Source organism: Strigops habroptila, chromosome 22 (genome assembly GCF_004027225.2).
Source record: "Strigops habroptila isolate Jane chromosome 22, bStrHab1.2.pri, whole genome shotgun sequence".
Lineage (NCBI taxonomy): Eukaryota > Metazoa > Chordata > Aves > Psittaciformes > Psittacidae > Strigops > Strigops habroptila.
This window is the reverse complement of record NC_044298.2, coordinates 2,608,330-2,624,509: the sequence shown is the minus strand read 5'-3', so window position 1 is coordinate 2,624,509 and position 16,180 is coordinate 2,608,330. Positions and strand designations below refer to the sequence as shown.

The 16,180-nt window shown below is 61.8% G+C and overlaps 1 protein-coding gene across 1 annotated transcript; it reads left to right on the top strand.

Annotated features, from left to right (window-relative positions):
• Window positions 1–3,093: 3,093 nt before the first annotated feature.
• Window positions 3,094–15,802, top strand: PEAR1 (platelet endothelial aggregation receptor 1). Its single transcript, XM_030473919.1, is given in 25 exon segments — window positions 3,094–3,336; window positions 4,977–5,081; window positions 6,699–6,791; window positions 6,891–6,995; window positions 7,167–7,267; window positions 7,349–7,441; window positions 8,086–8,264; window positions 8,266–8,333; window positions 8,417–8,531; window positions 8,613–8,749; window positions 8,979–9,191; window positions 9,580–9,754; window positions 10,367–10,487; window positions 11,130–11,293; window positions 11,373–11,475; window positions 12,179–12,325; window positions 12,403–12,531; window positions 12,607–12,735; window positions 13,625–13,753; window positions 13,834–14,049; window positions 14,156–14,262; window positions 14,524–14,617; window positions 14,721–14,774; window positions 15,238–15,411; window positions 15,569–15,802. Coding segments are annotated over 25 exon segments (3,225 nt in total). The 5' UTR covers window positions 3,094–3,280; the 3' UTR covers window positions 15,787–15,802.
• Window positions 15,803–16,180: the final 378 nt, after the last annotated feature.

Genomic DNA, 16,180 nt, shown 5'->3' with positions numbered 1-16,180 from the left:
AATTCCAGTGTGCTTTTCCATGGGTCTTTTTATTGCTCCTGACCCCCCCTAGAATCATGGAATCATGGAATGGGTTGGGATGGAAGGGACCTTAAGGCTCGTCCAATTCCAACCCCCTGCCACAGACAGGGACAACTTCCACTAGATCAGCGCCCAAGCAAACACCCCAAGACCTTTCATCCTGCAGGACCCCACCCCGAATCCCACGCAGCATCCGAGGAATACCTCGATCCCAGCACTTTGCAGCGGGAAAGCATCAACTTGTGAGCCAGAAAAGCAGAGAAACACATTTACCCAGTGAGAAATGAAGAACCAGGAGCACCGCCATGAAGAAGTTCGTCATCCTACGTTCCGGTGTCGCCCGCTGGTGCTCGGCGCTGCGGCTCGGGAATGTCTCCAGACGTCCCAGCGGAGGCAGGAAATGACTCTTCTGAGGGCTGGACCGAGCAGCCCCACACTCGGATCCAGGTTTTGCTGCAGTTTGCCAAGCGGAGCGATGCCCAGCTGGGCTGGAGTGGTCCCGTATGGAGCAGGAGATGTGCGATGCTCCGGCCAAGGCAGGTTTTCCCTTCGCAAAGAGCTTTCCAATGGCTGAGTTGCAAATCTTGGGAAGTTTATTCCCCAGGGAAGGTCAGAGCCGCTGGACGAGCTCGCACATAGAGGGAGGATGGTTTTGATTATGTTACAACAGAGTGTATGTTATTAATAGCAACTCCTCCGTGCAGAGAGAGGCGAAGGCAGAAATGACGCCTGGGAGCCAGATTCGGTTCCTGACTTCCCTTTAAATCTTGGGGGACTGCTTGTACTTGGCTTCATTTCACCTTCCCATGCCTCAGTTTCCCCTTCAGTAAGCAGCAAATTGAACAGGTCACAGCTAGAAACACCCTGGGTTGGGATGGTTTAGGAGCCACATTTGGGGCATGGTCAGCTCAAGCTCGTGGTGCTTTGATCCACGTTGGTACCAGCTGCTTATTTCCCTTCTCCTCTAAACCAAAGTAGGAAAACATTTCCTGGGAGAGGAATGGGGAGGAAAATAGGATCCAGCTCTTCTGCTTTGAGGGGAAAAGGTGCAGAAGGTCCCCGAGGAGCTGACGTGATGCTGGTGGGAACTGGTGTTTACTGGTGTGAAGGAAAAGGGGAATCAGAGGAGCAGGAGGTGGGACTTTATTGCTGATGCAGGAATAAAAGGGGATTTCATAGGGAAACCCCCACGTATTCATCCAAGATCCTCTCGAGTGTGATGGGTGGGATGTATTTTCCTGGCTCTTGGACATGTTGTGGGGGATGGATGTTGGTAAACTGGGAAAGAGCAGGATAAATGTTGGAAAGTGAGAGAAGAGCTGGATTTTGAGATAGAAAGAAGAGATCCCTTCCCAGCCAGGAACATGGGACAACCTTGGGAGGAGGCTCCGACCATGCTCTCGCCTTGTCTTCATCCACCATCCACCGAGGCAGGTTTGCCCCATCCCAAAACTCTTTTCTCAGCCCTACTTCAGTTTTCTCCAGCCAAATGCCTGGAGGATGATGCTCCTGCAGCCTCATCCCAGCATCCCGACAACCAAGGATTCCTATCGATTTAAAGCTAAGGATTCCTGTCAATTTAAGCCAAGGTTTCCTATCAGTTTAAACCAAGGATTCCTGTGGATTTTAATGCAATGATTTGTATTGATTTAAGCCAAGGATTCCTATTAATTTAATCCAAGGATTCCTATTGATTTAATCCAAGGATTCCTATTGATTTAAGACAAACATTCCTATGGATTTTAAGCCAAGGATTCCAAAGGCAGATTATCTTTTTGCTGCCTAAGAGAGGACCCAACTGAAGCACTTCTCAAGCACATCCCAAACCCAGTTTGCCGCCTCCCAGAGCCATCCCTGCTTTTCCCAAAGGACTTTTCCCATCCACGGGGAGATGCTTGGCAAAGGGCTAAGCACAGCAGAATGCCTCTGAGCAGGCAGGAAGGGAACGTCTTCCAACCCTCCCCTCAAGCTTTCAATCCAAGTATAAATCTGACCTTGTTGGGATGAATCCCACTGGGATCAGAGCTGCCGGCTCAGCTGGGAAGTGCCTGGGGAGATGTAGAGCCATGAAAGAGTTAAGATATTGTGGCGTAAAGTGATGGGGAGGGGACAAGGAAGGAGAATGAGGGTGCTGGTGGCTTTTATTGGATGGGCTTGGAAGGACAGACTTGGTGTGGAAGCTTGGAGTCTGGATTCAAAGGGATTGGCCACCTTGGGACTGAGAGTGGCTCCTCGTTGGATGGGATGACGTAAAACTTGGAAAAACATGGAATAACCAGGAAACACAGAACCTGCAGCATGGAGATGGTGCCACGGGAGTGGGTTAAATGCACCCTAAGGGGTCAAATAAACCTTCCTCCCCAGATTCTGCTGTTTGTGAGCACCTCGATGTCCAGCTTGAGCATCACTGCAGCATCCTGCATCTTCTGGTGGGAGGGATGGTCCTTGGGTCCCATTGGGAGATGCAGGGGTGGATTTGCAGTTGTGTTTCTGGCTGGAGAAGGAAAACCCTCTGGTTTTGTTCATTTAGTTTCTCTTTCAGGTTTGTTCTTATTTGCTTTGCACATCCCTCAACACAGAGCAGGAACACTGCCCAAAGAGCAACCAAACCAACATGTTCCCCACCTCAGATCCCTTTCCCACCCCCTCTAACTCCCACTTTGCTCAATATCTGGGATTTTGTGGCTTCTTCCCTTTCAAGTTTACATGCTGAAATCCAACCTGGAAAGGTCTCGCAGCAAGGGAGCAGTGTGGGAACCATGCTTTTCCCGTGGGAACCCCCAACGTGGCAGTCACAACCCAAAAAGGCTTTTCCAGAAAGGGATGGCAAAGCTGGATCTTGCTTCTCATGAGGAACCTGCTCTAGTGGAAGGTGTCCCTGGAAGGTTGGAACTGGAGGAGCTTTAAGGTCCCTTCCAACCCAACCCATTCCATGGTTCTATGCTCGGAGCATCCCAGCGCGGTGAAGCCTGGCGGGAATTGCACCACGACCATGGATGGGGTTTGTGCTGAGGATGAAGGTGTGAGTGAGCTCAGCCCCATGCCCAGCTCTCGGATGCATCACGTCATTTCCCAGCTTTCATAGACGGAAGCAAAACTTGGACATGAAAAAATTCCAGCTGGGAAATAAGACTCTTCCCTTAACAATACCTCATGCCCGAGCAGATGACATTAGCAGGATTCCTGCGGAAGTCTCCGGAGGGGACATTGTTCTGTGTTTTCAGCACAGGAGATGAGAAGATGGATGAAGGAAACCTAAATGCCTCCATTCCCCCATGGCACCGGCTGCTGTGGGGTTCCCAGTGCTCCCAAGAGGTAAGTGGGATGAGCTGTGCTTCCCATGGGAGCACTTTGAGGAATGGGTGTGGGGGGGACGGTTCTACTGGACAGGCTGTTCCTGCTGCCCAAGCTTTTCCATTCTAAATAAAGTTTTCCTGCTTTTGTAAACAGCGGCTGCTTGGGCTGACCAGGAAATAAACATGGAATCCTGGAATGGTTTGGGTGGGAAGGGACCTTAAAGCTCATCTAAAGCCACGGGCAGGGACACCTTCCATTAGAGCAGGTTGCTCCAAGCCCCTGTGTCCAACCTGGCCTTGAACACTGCCAGGGATGGGGCAGCCACAATTCCTTGGATAACCTGCTCCAGAGCCTTCCCACCACATGGAAACCGCCCGGAAAGGTGGTTTCCCACCTCGCTCCGAGCACACAAAGCTCCCGGGACAGTGGCCAAGGGCTCGGCGTGAGGTGGGATGTGGGATGGGACCAGCGGCGCTGTGCCACCGCCACCTAGTGCCACAGGGACACGGTCCCGCCGGCCGGACCCCGCGCGTCCCGCTTCGGTGACATTCCATGTGCTACATCCATGTGCTACATCCATGTGCAGCCGGGAAATTCGCTTCCAAGATTAGGAATGAATTATAAATCCTGCTAAAACCCCTTCCCAGAGGCTGGAAATAACCGGAGCGGATTTTCTCGGGGCTGGTGCTCAAATCCTATGGGAAGAGATGGCACTGAAAAAGTATTCCTGGCTTTTAGAATCATCGGATCAGAATGGTTTGGGTTGGAAGGGACCATCCCGGGATGTAGGGATGGGATGTGTCTGGGATGCAAGGGTGATACATGTCTGCAATGCTGGGAGGCAGGGATGACTTGTGTCTGGGATTCTGGGATGTGGAGATGATGTGTGCCTGGGATACTGAGAGACAGAGACAATCCATGCCTGGGATGCAGGGACAACGTGTGCCTGGGATGTTGGGATGCAGGAATGATGTGTAACGGGGATGATGTGTGTCTGGGATCCCAGGATGCAGGGATGATGTCTTCCTGGGATGCAGGGGCCATGTGTGCCTGTTGGGATGCAGGAATGATGCGTACCTGGGATGTCAGGATGCATGAACAATGTGTAGCTGCGATCCAGAGGCGACGTGTGTTCAGGATTCTGGGATTCTGGGATGCCGTGTGCCGGGATGCAGGGATGATGTGCTGGGACGGCAGGGTAATGGTCTGGGATACGGACACCAGCCCCAGGCTCTTCCCCACGTTGCCACCAGATGCTGCTGTTAAGCCACAGCAAAGCCCTGCCCGGGGGTCCCGTCCTCATGCCCATGGGTGCCAGCACCGGGGCGGGAGAAGCCGGAATGGACCCTCATTGGGGCCATGTTTCCATCCTGCGGTCACCAGCCGTGGGGCGGGCAGGGCTGGACGCACGGACACGGGGTTCGCAGGTCCCTACAGAGCCCTCGGGGGACGGGGACACCGATGGGGGGACACTGATGGGACACAGGGGGATGGGACCTGACCACGGTTGGAGCATCCCCACGGCCCCATTCCTTCCCCCAGCGCCGGGAGCTGCTGCTGCCCTTCCCAAACTCGCTGATTTGTGGCCAGAAAAGAGCTTTTAAAGAAAAACCCACCCAGAAGCTCGCGGGGTTTTTATTTTTTTCCCTTTTCCGCAGTCGTCTCCGCGGCCAAACTCCCAAACTTCCTGACAGCGGCCCCGGCCCTGCCTCCGCTTCCGACGCCGCCAGCGCCAGCCCCACGGCACCGTGGCCTCCGGCCAGGTGAGTGCCACCGTCCCCAGGGCTGGGTTTGGGGGGTGCCGCCGGAGGGGACGCTCTCAGCGCCGTGCCAGGGGCTTGGGAATGTCGCAGGGTCCCAGCGGACAAGGCGAGGGGATGGTGATGGGGGGACAGGGGATGAGGGGAGAGTGGGATGACGCTGCTGTGACACCCTGTGGTGATCCCATTGCTGATGCTGACCCTGATCCTGACCCTGATCCTGACTCTGATCCTGACCTTCATCATTGTCCCCCCCACCCAGCCCCATCCCTGTGGGTCTGAAGCCTCCGGAGGAAACTCGTCACCCATCGGGTTGTGCCGGAGGAAGCGCCGGAGCAGAGATAGCGGCTCCGGGGGGGCCCCCCAGCGCCGTGTCCCAGACAAGGATGGGGCAGGGCTGGTCCCCTGAGCCCCTGGTCCCTTGTCCCCTGGTCCCCTGCTCCCTGGTCCCCAGCCCTGCTGCCCACCCCATGCTGTTCCCTCTGGGTCATGTCACCCCATCACCGGTGATGGTTAGGGTGTGCTAACCCAGGCGTGCTAAGGGGCACCCATGGGGTGGCCCCAGAGCAATGGCTCTTTGGGGGGGGGGGGGGTCTCTTGTCCCTATGGCGACCTTTGGAGGGCTGTTTCCCCCGGCCAGGCCCCCCCAGTGAGGAGCAGATGGGGCCCACCAGCGGGTTTTGATGACTCCTCGCTTTTCCTGCCAGCATCTCCCAGCAGTTCCTGTTGTTTGGAGCAGCGCGGAGGCCCCCCCCACACTGCTGGAGCAGGGAATGGGGCCGGCAGCGGGGCCATGGGAGGGCTGGGAGGGTCTTCCCGGCTCTGCCCCCTCGGGAGGATCCAATTTCTCAACTAATGAGCAGTTAATTCCTCACCGCTGGGAGCCGAAGGGAGAAACTTTCCCATTAAAAGAGTTTTTCCACCCAAACCCACCGGCTGCGGGATAAAGGGGGGTCACCCGCTCCCTCCATCTCACCGGATGAACTCCGGGGGCTGCCGGGGCAGCACTTTTGGGGTGTCCCCTGGCCGGAGCAGCGTGGAAGCGTCCATAAATCCAGCTGCGCCGATGTGCCGACCAGGAAACCTCTGTTTCCTTCCCCGCCACCGGGTTCAGCCGTAGCACACTTGTCCCGGTAAACACGGCACCGCGGGCTCGGGGTCCCCTCCTTGTCCCCCTTTCCCAGCCCCAAGGCTGGCAGCGATCCCGGAGCCGCCCCGGCAAAGCCGGACCCTCATTGGGTTGAGCAAGAAGATGATGGATCCAGGAAGCACAACTGGGAATAAACACGGAACGGGTTGAACTGGGGCCACGCGGCGCCGTGCCAGCGGGTGGGAGCCGCCATCCATCCCGAATTCCACCCTGGCACCTCGGGTGCCTCCCGTACAGGGATGGGATGATGCCAGGATGCAGCGTCGGGATGCTGGGATGAGGCTGCTTGGGGCCACCCAGCGCGGCCGTGCCTCGGTTTCCCCTTGGCACAGACCGGTGCTGGGGCTGGGATTGAGGAATGCTGAAGGCAGCTCCATGGGGATGCCGGATCTTGCTCCGGAGCCGGGGGTGGAGGGTGTGGATCGGGAATGCGGTGGGGCAGAGGGTGAAGCCGTGGTCTCTCCATGCAGGATGGTGCTGCGGGCTGCGGCGCTGGCGCTGCACTTCTGCCTCCTGTCCGCCCTCCGGCCCAGCGACCCCAACGTCTGCAGCTACTGGGAGAGGTAGGACTGGGGGCACTGGGGGCGCTGGGGGTGACGGTGGTGGGGTCCCCCCAGGACCTGCCGTCACCATCCATCACCCTGTGTCCCACCCATCGGCAGCTTCACGGTGGCTGTGAAGGAATCCTACACCAAACCCCACGTCGTGTCCTCCGGCGAGCCCTGCCCCACGGTGATGGGCACTCCACTGCCCTGCCTGCAGCAGAGGTTGGGGCAATCCCCTACCCCGGCACCCTTCGGGGACTGCAAGGGCCATGGGGGGTTGGATTGGGGCTGCCCCACTGCAGGGTGTCCCGGGGGGGCTGTGGGGGCTGTCCCCATTGCAGGCTGTCCCGGGGGCCCGTTGCTGTGTCCCCGCTGATGGCGGCGGTGCCGCAGGATCGTGCACCGCACCGAGTACCGGCAGACGATCCGCACCGAGTCCCGCCGGCGCTACCAGTGCTGCCAGGGCTACTACGAGAGCCGGGGGACCTGCGTCCGTGAGTGCGGCGAGCGGGGCGGGCTGGGGGGCTCCGGGGGCCCGTGTCCCCGCTCAGCCCCCCCCGGCCCTGTCCCCGCAGCGCGCTGCTCGCAGGAGTGTGTCCACGGGCGGTGCGTGGCCCCGGAGCGGTGCCAGTGCGAGCCGGGCTGGCGCGGCCCCGACTGCTCCAGCGGTGCGGGATGGGATGGGGACACGGGATGGGACACGGGAAGGGGGTGAATGGGGATGGGATGGGGACAGGATGGAGGTTGGGATGGGAGGGGGGTGGGGATGGAGATAGGGGGGGATATAGGGGAAATTGGGATGGGGAGGGAGATTGGGAGAGGGATGGAGAGTAGAATGGGGACAGGGAATGGGATGGGGATGAAGAATGGGGTGGGGATGGAGAATGAGATGAGGATGGAGAATGGGATGGGGATGGAGAATGGGATGGGGAGATTGGGATGGGAATGGAGAATGGGATGGGAATGGGATGGGATGGGGATGGAGATTCAAATGGACATCAGATGGGGATGAAGATAGGATAAGGTTGGAGATGGATGGGGATGGGATTGGGATGGGGATGAGGATGAGATGGGTTGGAGAAAGGACAAGGATGGGGTGGGCTGGGGCGGGATGGGATGGGATGGAGTGGGATGGGATGGAATGGGATGGGATAGGGTGGGATGGGATGAAATGGGATGGATGGGATGGGATGGATGGGGTGGGATGGGGTGGGATGGGATGGCACAAGCTAGGATGTGGTGGCACAGGGTGGGATGCGGTGGCACACGGTGGGCTGGGACGGACGGGCCGGTACTGGGGGTGTCCCCGCAGACTGTGACGAGCACTCCTGGGGGCCCGGCTGCGCGCAGCCCTGCGACTGTCACCACGGGGCCCCCTGCGACCCGCTGAGCGGCGCCTGCTACTGCCCCGCCGGCTTCGCGGCGCCGCGCTGCGAGGAGCCGTGTCCCGCCGGCACCTACGGCCGCGGCTGCCGCCTGCGCTGCGCCTGCCCCCCCCCGCGCCGCCTGCAACGCCTCCACCGGCGCCTGCCGCTGCCCCCCGGCCCTCGCCGGGCCCCTGTGAGTCCGGGGGGACCCTGGCCGGAGCCCCCGCACCCCGCTGGGGGGGTCCCGCTCATCCCTCTCCCCCCCCCCCCCCGCAGCTGCGAGGTGCCGTGCCCCGAGGGGACCCCCTGCGACACCCCCTGCCCCTGCCAGAACGGGGGCATCTGCCACCCCCCCGGCACCACCGTCTGCGTCTGCCCGCACGGATGGATGGTAGGTGGGCTGCGACAGCCACCCCCCCCAAAGCGCGGTGCCTGCCTCAGTGTCTCCATTGACCCCCATGCTCCTGCGCAGGGGGAGATCTGCTCCGTGCCGTGCCCCCCCGGGCGGTTCGGCCCCGGCTGCCAGGGCGAGTGTCGCTGCCACAACGGGGGACACTGTGACCCCAAGGGGGGACAGTGCCAGTGTGCCCCCGGCTTCACCGGAGAGCAGTGAGCAGGAATGGGGGGACAGGGGATGGGGCACGGGAATGGGGCACCATAGGGATTGGGCACTTTGGGATGGGGGGACATGGGGACACATGGGGGCAGGGGCACAAGGGACTGGGGAGAGATGGAGATGGGGGTGCACGGGGAGGGGTCACATGGGGACAGGGGTGCAAGGGGGGGGTAGGTGGGTGTCTGGGGGTACCAGGTCCCGGTGCAGATCCCCCCGTTGCAGGTGCCGGGAGCGGTGCCCGGTGGGACGGTACGGACCGGGCTGCCGGGAGCACTGCGACTGCGCCAACGGCGGCCGCTGCTTCCATGTGGACGGCGGCTGCTTGTGCGAGGCCGGGTTCCAGGGGAGCCGCTGCGAGGAGCGGCGCTGCCTGCCCGGGCTCTACGGGCTGCACTGCGAGAGCCGCTGCCTCTGCCACCCGCAGCACAGCCAGAGGTGGGGCCGCATCCAACCCCATCCATTCCATGCACCCCCATCCACCCCTATCCACCCCACATCCACCCCTATCCAACCCACATCCACCCCCCCATCCCACCCCCAATCCCACCCTTTCCACCCCTCATCCCACCCTATCACCCCCATCCCACCTCTCATCCTACCCTGACACCCCATCCTGCCCTATCACCCTCCATCCCACCCTTTCTGCCCCTCATCCCACCCCATCCCACTCTGCCACCCTGGGATGCGGACTGGGTGCCCAGGAGGACCTTAACCCCCCCCCAAAGGCAATGTCTTTATACCCCCTCAATTTGCAAAGCACCTTCCCCGCACCCCCAGTGGCCCATACTGGGAGCACTGGGGGTGCTGAGTGTGTCCCCCCCAGCTGCCACCCGCTGCTGGGGGAGTGCATCTGCAGCCCTGGCTGGGCCGGGCTCTTCTGCAACGAGAGCTGCCCCCCCAGCTCCTTCGGGGCCGGCTGCCTCCAGCCCTGCCTCTGCCTCCACGGGGGGGTCTGCGACGGGGCCACCGGCCTCTGCCACTGCCCCCCCGGCTACACGGTGCGGGGACACGGGGTGATGCGGATGGGCAGCATGTGGGGTGCAGCGATGGTCTGGGCAGCTCTGTGGGGACGAGGGGGATCTGGGCATCACTATGGGAAGAGTGGAGGTCTGGTGCTCCTGGGGGGGAAAGTGGGGTGTGGAGTGGAAACTGGGGTCTGGGTAGTTGTAGGGGGGAAAAATGAGGGTCTGGGGGAAGAAGTGGGGCTCTGGGTGGTCCTAGGGAGGGAAAATTCAGTCTGGGTGGTCCTGGGGAGAGCTTGGGGGCATCTCGGTGTTTCCTGGGGGGGACAGTAGGGGTCTGTGTGTTCTGGGGTGGAAAGTGGGGGTCTGGATGGTTCTAGGGTAAGACTGAAGGTCTGGAAGGTTTGGAGGGATTCTGGGCATCGTTGGGGCTGGGTTGGGGCTCCTGTTATCTCGGGGGGGCAGTTTTGGGGTCTGGGCGTGCCTGGGGGACAGCCTGGGGGGGGATCCAGGCACCCTTGGGGACAACTTGTGGTTCCCATGAGAGGACATCCCATGGGATGCCAAGAGGAAGGACAGGGCGTTCAGCACACACCCCAGCCCTGGGGGGGGGGTCCCAGCAGTGCTGAGGCGCTTGTCCCCCCCCAGGACGAGCACTGCTCCTCCCTGTGCCCCCCCGACACCTTTGGCACCAACTGCTCGGGGCGCTGCTCCTGCCAGCACGCACTGGCCTGCTCCCCCCTCGACGGCTCCTGCCTCTGCAAGGAAGGTGGGTGCAGGCGGGGGGGTCCCCACCATGGAACCATGGGATGGTTTGTGTTGGAAGGGGCCTTAAAGCTCATCTAAAGCCACGGGCAGGGACACCTTCCACTAGAGCAGGTTGCTCCAAGCCCCTGTGTCCAACCTGGCCTTGGACACTGCCAAGGATCTCATCTAACTCTTCCCTCCTCCAGTCGGAAGCCGTTACTCCTCATCCCATCCCTCCACCCCTTGTCCAAAGCCCCTCTCCAGGTTTCCTGGAGCCCCTTTAGGCACTGGAGCTGCTCTAAGGGCTCCCCTTCAGGAGCCTTCTCTTCTCCAGCTGCCCCAGCCCAGCTCTCTCAGCCTGGCTCCAAAGCTGAGTCCTTCTCCTCAGGCTGCTCCATCCCGTCTCCCCCAGCCTGTGTCTGTGCTGGGATTGCCCCAACACAGGGGCGGGACCTTGCACTTGGCCTTATTGAACCCCATGGCGTTCTCATGGTCCCACCTTTCCAGCGTGGCCAGGTCCCTCTGGATCCCATCCAATGTGTGACAGCACCACAAAAGACGGTGCCCGATCCCAGTGTCCATGTTACTGACAGGACTGGTCCCAACACTGAGGGACACCACTCCTCCCCACTCACCCCCATCCCACTGTCCCCTCACCCCACAGGCTGGCACGGCCCCGACTGCTCGACACCGTGTCCCGGCGGCACGTGGGGCCCCGGCTGCAACCGGAGCTGTGACTGTGCCCATGGGGCTGCCTGTGACCCCCAGAGCGGGATGTGCCGCTGCCCCCCGGGCTGGCAGAGCCCCCGCTGCCTGCAGCCCTGCCCGGTGAGTGCCACAGCTCTGCCCGCGCTGCTGCCACCGGGGCTCGGTGCCACCCCCCGGCACTGACTCCCCTGTACCCCAGAATGGGACGTTCGGGGCGGGCTGCAGGGAGCGGTGTGACTGTGCCAACGCTGATGGATGTGACCCAGTGACCGGAGAGTGCCGCTGCCTGCCCGGCTGGACAGGTAATGGGGACACACCGGGCATGGGGGGCACCTCACTGTGCCCTCAGCCTTCATAGAACCCTGGAATGGGTTGGGTTGGACGGGACTATAAAGCTCATGTGAAGCCACGGGCAGGGACACCTTCCACTAGAGCAGGTTGCTCCAAGCCCCTGTGTCCAACCTGGCCTTGAACACTGCCAGGGATGGGGCAGCCACAGCTTCTCTGGGCACCCTGTGCCAGTGCCTCAGCACCCTCACAGGGAAGAGCTTCCTGATACCCAACCTAAATCCCCCCTGTTTCAGTTTGAACCCATCACCCCTTGTCCTATCACTCCAGTCCCTGATGAAGGTCCCTCTCCAGCATCCTTGTAGCCCCCTTCAGACCCTGGAAGCTGCTCTGAGGTCCCCACGCAGCTTCTCTTCTCCAGGCTGAGCATCCCCAGTGTTCAAAGCCTGTCTCCCATGGGAGCTGCTCCAGCCCCTGCTCATCCTCGTGGCCTCCTCTGGCCTTGCTCCAACAGCTCCATGTCCTTACGTTGGGGACTCCAGAACTGCACACAGTGCTGCAGGGGGGGTCTCACAGAGCAGAGCAGAGCAGAGGGGCAGGATCCCCTCCATGACCTGCTGCTCACACTCGGGTTGCTGCAGCCCAGCACACGGAGGGGTTCTGGGCTCACGCTCACGCTGAAGGCAGCACAGCATCACCTATTCCCCTCTCCTGCAGGCGCTCAGTGCAAGCAGAGCTGTCCCCACGGCTTCTGGGGCCGCGGCTGCCTCTCACCCTGCTCCTGCCGCAACGGAGCCGCTTGTTCACCCCACGATGGCTCCTGTACTTGCGCCCCGGGGTACCGCGGCCCCTCCTGCCAGCGCCGTGAGTGCCCCCGTCCCCCCCAAACAACCCACCCCATTGACCCCCCAGCGCCGTCCTAAGGAGCCGGTGTCGCCCAGCCTGCCCGCCCGGCCGCTACGGGAAGCGCTGCGCCCTGAGCTGCTCCTGCGCCGATGGCTCCTCCTGCCACCCCGCCAACGGCTCCTGCCTCTGCGCGCCGGGGTTCCGCGGTCCCCGCTGCGCCCAGCGTGAGTCGGGGGGCTCGGGGGGGGAGCGGGGAGCGAGGCTGAGCCCATTGACCCCATCCCCTGCTCCATCCGCAGCCTGTGCCCCCGGCTCCTGGGGGGCCGCCTGCGCCCAGCCCTGCCTGTGCCGCCACGGGGGGACGTGTCACCCCGCCGAGGGGACCTGCCACTGCCCGGCCGGATGGACCGGGGCGCTCTGCGGCGAAGGTACAGCCCGGCGTGGACCCCCCCCGCCATGGGTCTGCACCCCCGGAGGGCTGAGGGCCACTGGGAGAACTGAGCATAGGGCAATATGGGTGACCTTTACCCAGCTTCGTCCTGAGCACTATGGACCTATACGGGCCCAGGCACTACAGGGCTGTATAGTCCCAGTATGAAGTAGATGGTCTCAGTCAGTATGGAGTCATATTGTCCCAGCACGGAGCTGTATGTCCGGGTATGGAGCTAGGTGGCCCCAGGCACTATAGGCCTGTATTGTCGCAGTACGGAGCTAGATGATCCCAGGCAGTATGGAGCTGTATTTTCCCAGCGTGGATCTGTATGGTCACAGGCAGTATGGAGCTATATGGGCCCACTATAGAACTATATGGGCCCAGGAAGTGTTGGGCTGTATCATCCCAGTATGAAGCTATACAGTGCTGGGCACCATGGGGCTGTATGGTCCCAGTATGGAACTAGATGATCTCAGGCAGTATGGACCCATGTTGTCCCAGCATGGAGCTATATGGTAGCAGGCAGTATGGAGCCATATCGTCCCAGTACAGAGCCATACAGTCCCAGGTACTATGGGGCTATATGGTCCCACTAGGGAGCTATATCGTCCCTGTATAGAGCTATACAGTCCTGGGCACTATAGGGCTGTATGTCCTGCTACGGAGCCAGATGGTCACAGGCACTATGGCCCCATATTGTCCCAGCATGGAGCTATATGGTAGCAGGCGGTATGGAGCCATATGGTCCAAGTATGGAACTGTATGTCCCAGTATGGAGCTGTAGGCCCCAGTATGGAGCTGTGTGGTCCCAGTATGGAGCTGCATGGTCCTGGTACAGCACCGTATGGCCCCGAGCAGCCTGTCTCTGTCCCCCCTGTCCCCAGCCTGCCCCCCTGGCACCTTCGGGCTCCAGTGTGCGCAGCTCTGCCTCTGTCCCCACAACGCCACGTGCCACCCGGCCAGTGGGACGTGTCCCTGTGCCCCGGGCAGGACCGGGCCCCACTGCGGTGATGGTGAGTGGGTGCAGCTCTGGGGACCCAACTGGGGCCCCTGTGCCACCCTATGGACCCTGTGTCACGTCCCCTCCCCATAGGGACCCCCGAGCAGCCGTACACCATCGTGCCAGCCCCCCCGGCAGCCTACAGCTCGCTGGGGGTGGTGCTCAGCCTGGTGGCCCTGGTGGCACTGCTGGTGGCCGTGGTGGCCACGGGGCTGTGGTGCCGGCACCGGCAGAAGGGGAAGGGGAGCCGGCACCTTGCTGTGGCCTATACGGCAGGACAGACGGACACGTCAGACTACATGGTGCCAGGTAATGGTGGTGACACACCAGCCATGGTGGCAATGAGGATACTGGGCATGGTGGCAATGGGGACACCACCATGGTGGCCACACTGATGTGTCCCCCTGTCCCCCAGATGTGCCCCCGAGCCACCACGCACACTATTACTGCAACCCCAGCTACCACACGCTGTCCCAGTGCCCGCTGCCGGCCCCCGGTGCCCCGGACACAGCCAGCGTCAAGGTACGGCACTGCGGCACTGACGCACCAGGGTGTTGCATGGGGCACTGTGATGGTGTTGTGTGGTGTTCCACGGTGCAGCACACTGGTGTATGGTGCACCAGGGTGTTGCATGGTGCTCCGTGATGGCATTGTGCCGTGCACTGCGGTGCCGTACAGCGCACCATGGTGTATGGGGCTCCATGGTGCTGCTGGAGCCCCGTGTCAATCCCATCCCATCCCGTCCCGTCCCGTCCCATTCCGCCCCGTCCCGTCCGGCTGCAGGTCCCCGGCTCGCAGCTCCCAGCGGCTGCGGATGGAGCCGGCAGCACCACGCTGCCCCCCGGCTGGAAGCACCGCGGAGCCACGGGCAGCAGCGGTAAGGGGGGACAGCGGGAGCCCTCCCGGCTCACACCCACCGGGAAGGGGCCGGGATGGGCTGGGATGGAGCACGGGGGGACCCCAAACCTGCCCCATTGCAGGGGAGCAGCTGGACCGGAGCTACAGCTGCAGCTACAGCCTGGGGAAGTATGAAGGTAAAGGTATGGGATGGGGTGGGATGGGAAAGGGTGTCTGGGATGGGATGGGATGGGAAAGGGAGTGAGATGGGAATGGGATGGGAATGGGATGGGATGGGATGGGATGGGATTGGAAAGGACGGCTGGGATGGGATGGGGAAAGGACAGGGCAGGATGGGGATGGGATGGGATGTAGAAGGAATGAGACTGGGCCTAGGAGGCGAAAAGGATGGGGATGAGATTGGGATGATGTGGGGAAAGGATGGGGATGGTGGAGAGACTGGAGTGGGATGGGGAAAGGATGGGGATGGGAAGGGGAAGAGACCAGAATGCAATAGAGAAGGGCTGGGTCTGGGATCGGAAAAGGATGGGGAAGGGATTGGGAAAGGGCGGGAATGGGATGGGGCTGGGGCTGGGACTCTGCCGACGTTGCTGCTCCCTGTCCCCCCCCATGGGGACCCCCAAACTTCTCCCCCCCTAGACTCCCTCCCGGAGGGTCTGGGCGGCAGCGGCAGCTCCCTGGGCAGCGAGAGCCCCTACGCCACCATCCGGGAGCCCCCCCCGGCCCCCGAAGGCAGCTACATGGAGATGAGGCCCCCGGTGCGCAGGGAGATGTCCTACGCCGAGATCCGGCCCCTCGAGGAGCCGCCCCACGGTGGGACACGGACACTGGGGGGGACACGGACACTGGGGGGGACACATGGACACTGGGGGGGACACATGGACACTGGGGGACACACGGACACTGGGGGGGACATATGGACCCAAGGTGGGGGGACACAGCCACTTGTGACCTGCTTTTGTCCCCGCAGAGAGCTGCCCGGAGGGGGGTGACGTTGTGACCCCCGCAGCCCCCCCCAGCCATTATGACTCCCCCAAGAACAGCCACATCCCCATTCACTACGACGTGCCCCCCACCCGCCACCCGCCGTCACCCCCTGCGCCGCGGGGACCCGGGGGACACCGGGGGGGCACCAGGGACACAGGACTGACCCAGTCCCCCAGCCCGGGGGGCGCCGGTGCTGAATAAAGAGGTGTTGGTGTGAGCCAGGGCTGGCTGTGGAATAGGGGGACTGTGCTGGGGGCACCCAGGGATGGGACAGGGGTGGGCTCCAGACCACTAATGGACCACTAAGGGTCCAGAGATGGTCTAATGATGATCCCAGTAAAGACCCAGTAATGAGACCAGTAAAGGCTCAGTAGTGGGATAAGGAACGGACCAGTAAGGGCCCAGTGGTGGTCCAGTGATGACCCCAGCGAAGACCCAGTAATGGAACAAGAAGTGGACCAGTAAGGGTCCCAGTAAAGGCCCAGTAATGGGCCAGGAAGCGCCCAGTGATGGTCCAGTGACGGCCCCAGCCCGGGCTCGGTCACAGCCCGGTCACAGCCCAGCGCTCCCAGTACCGCCGCCCAGCGCCAGGAGG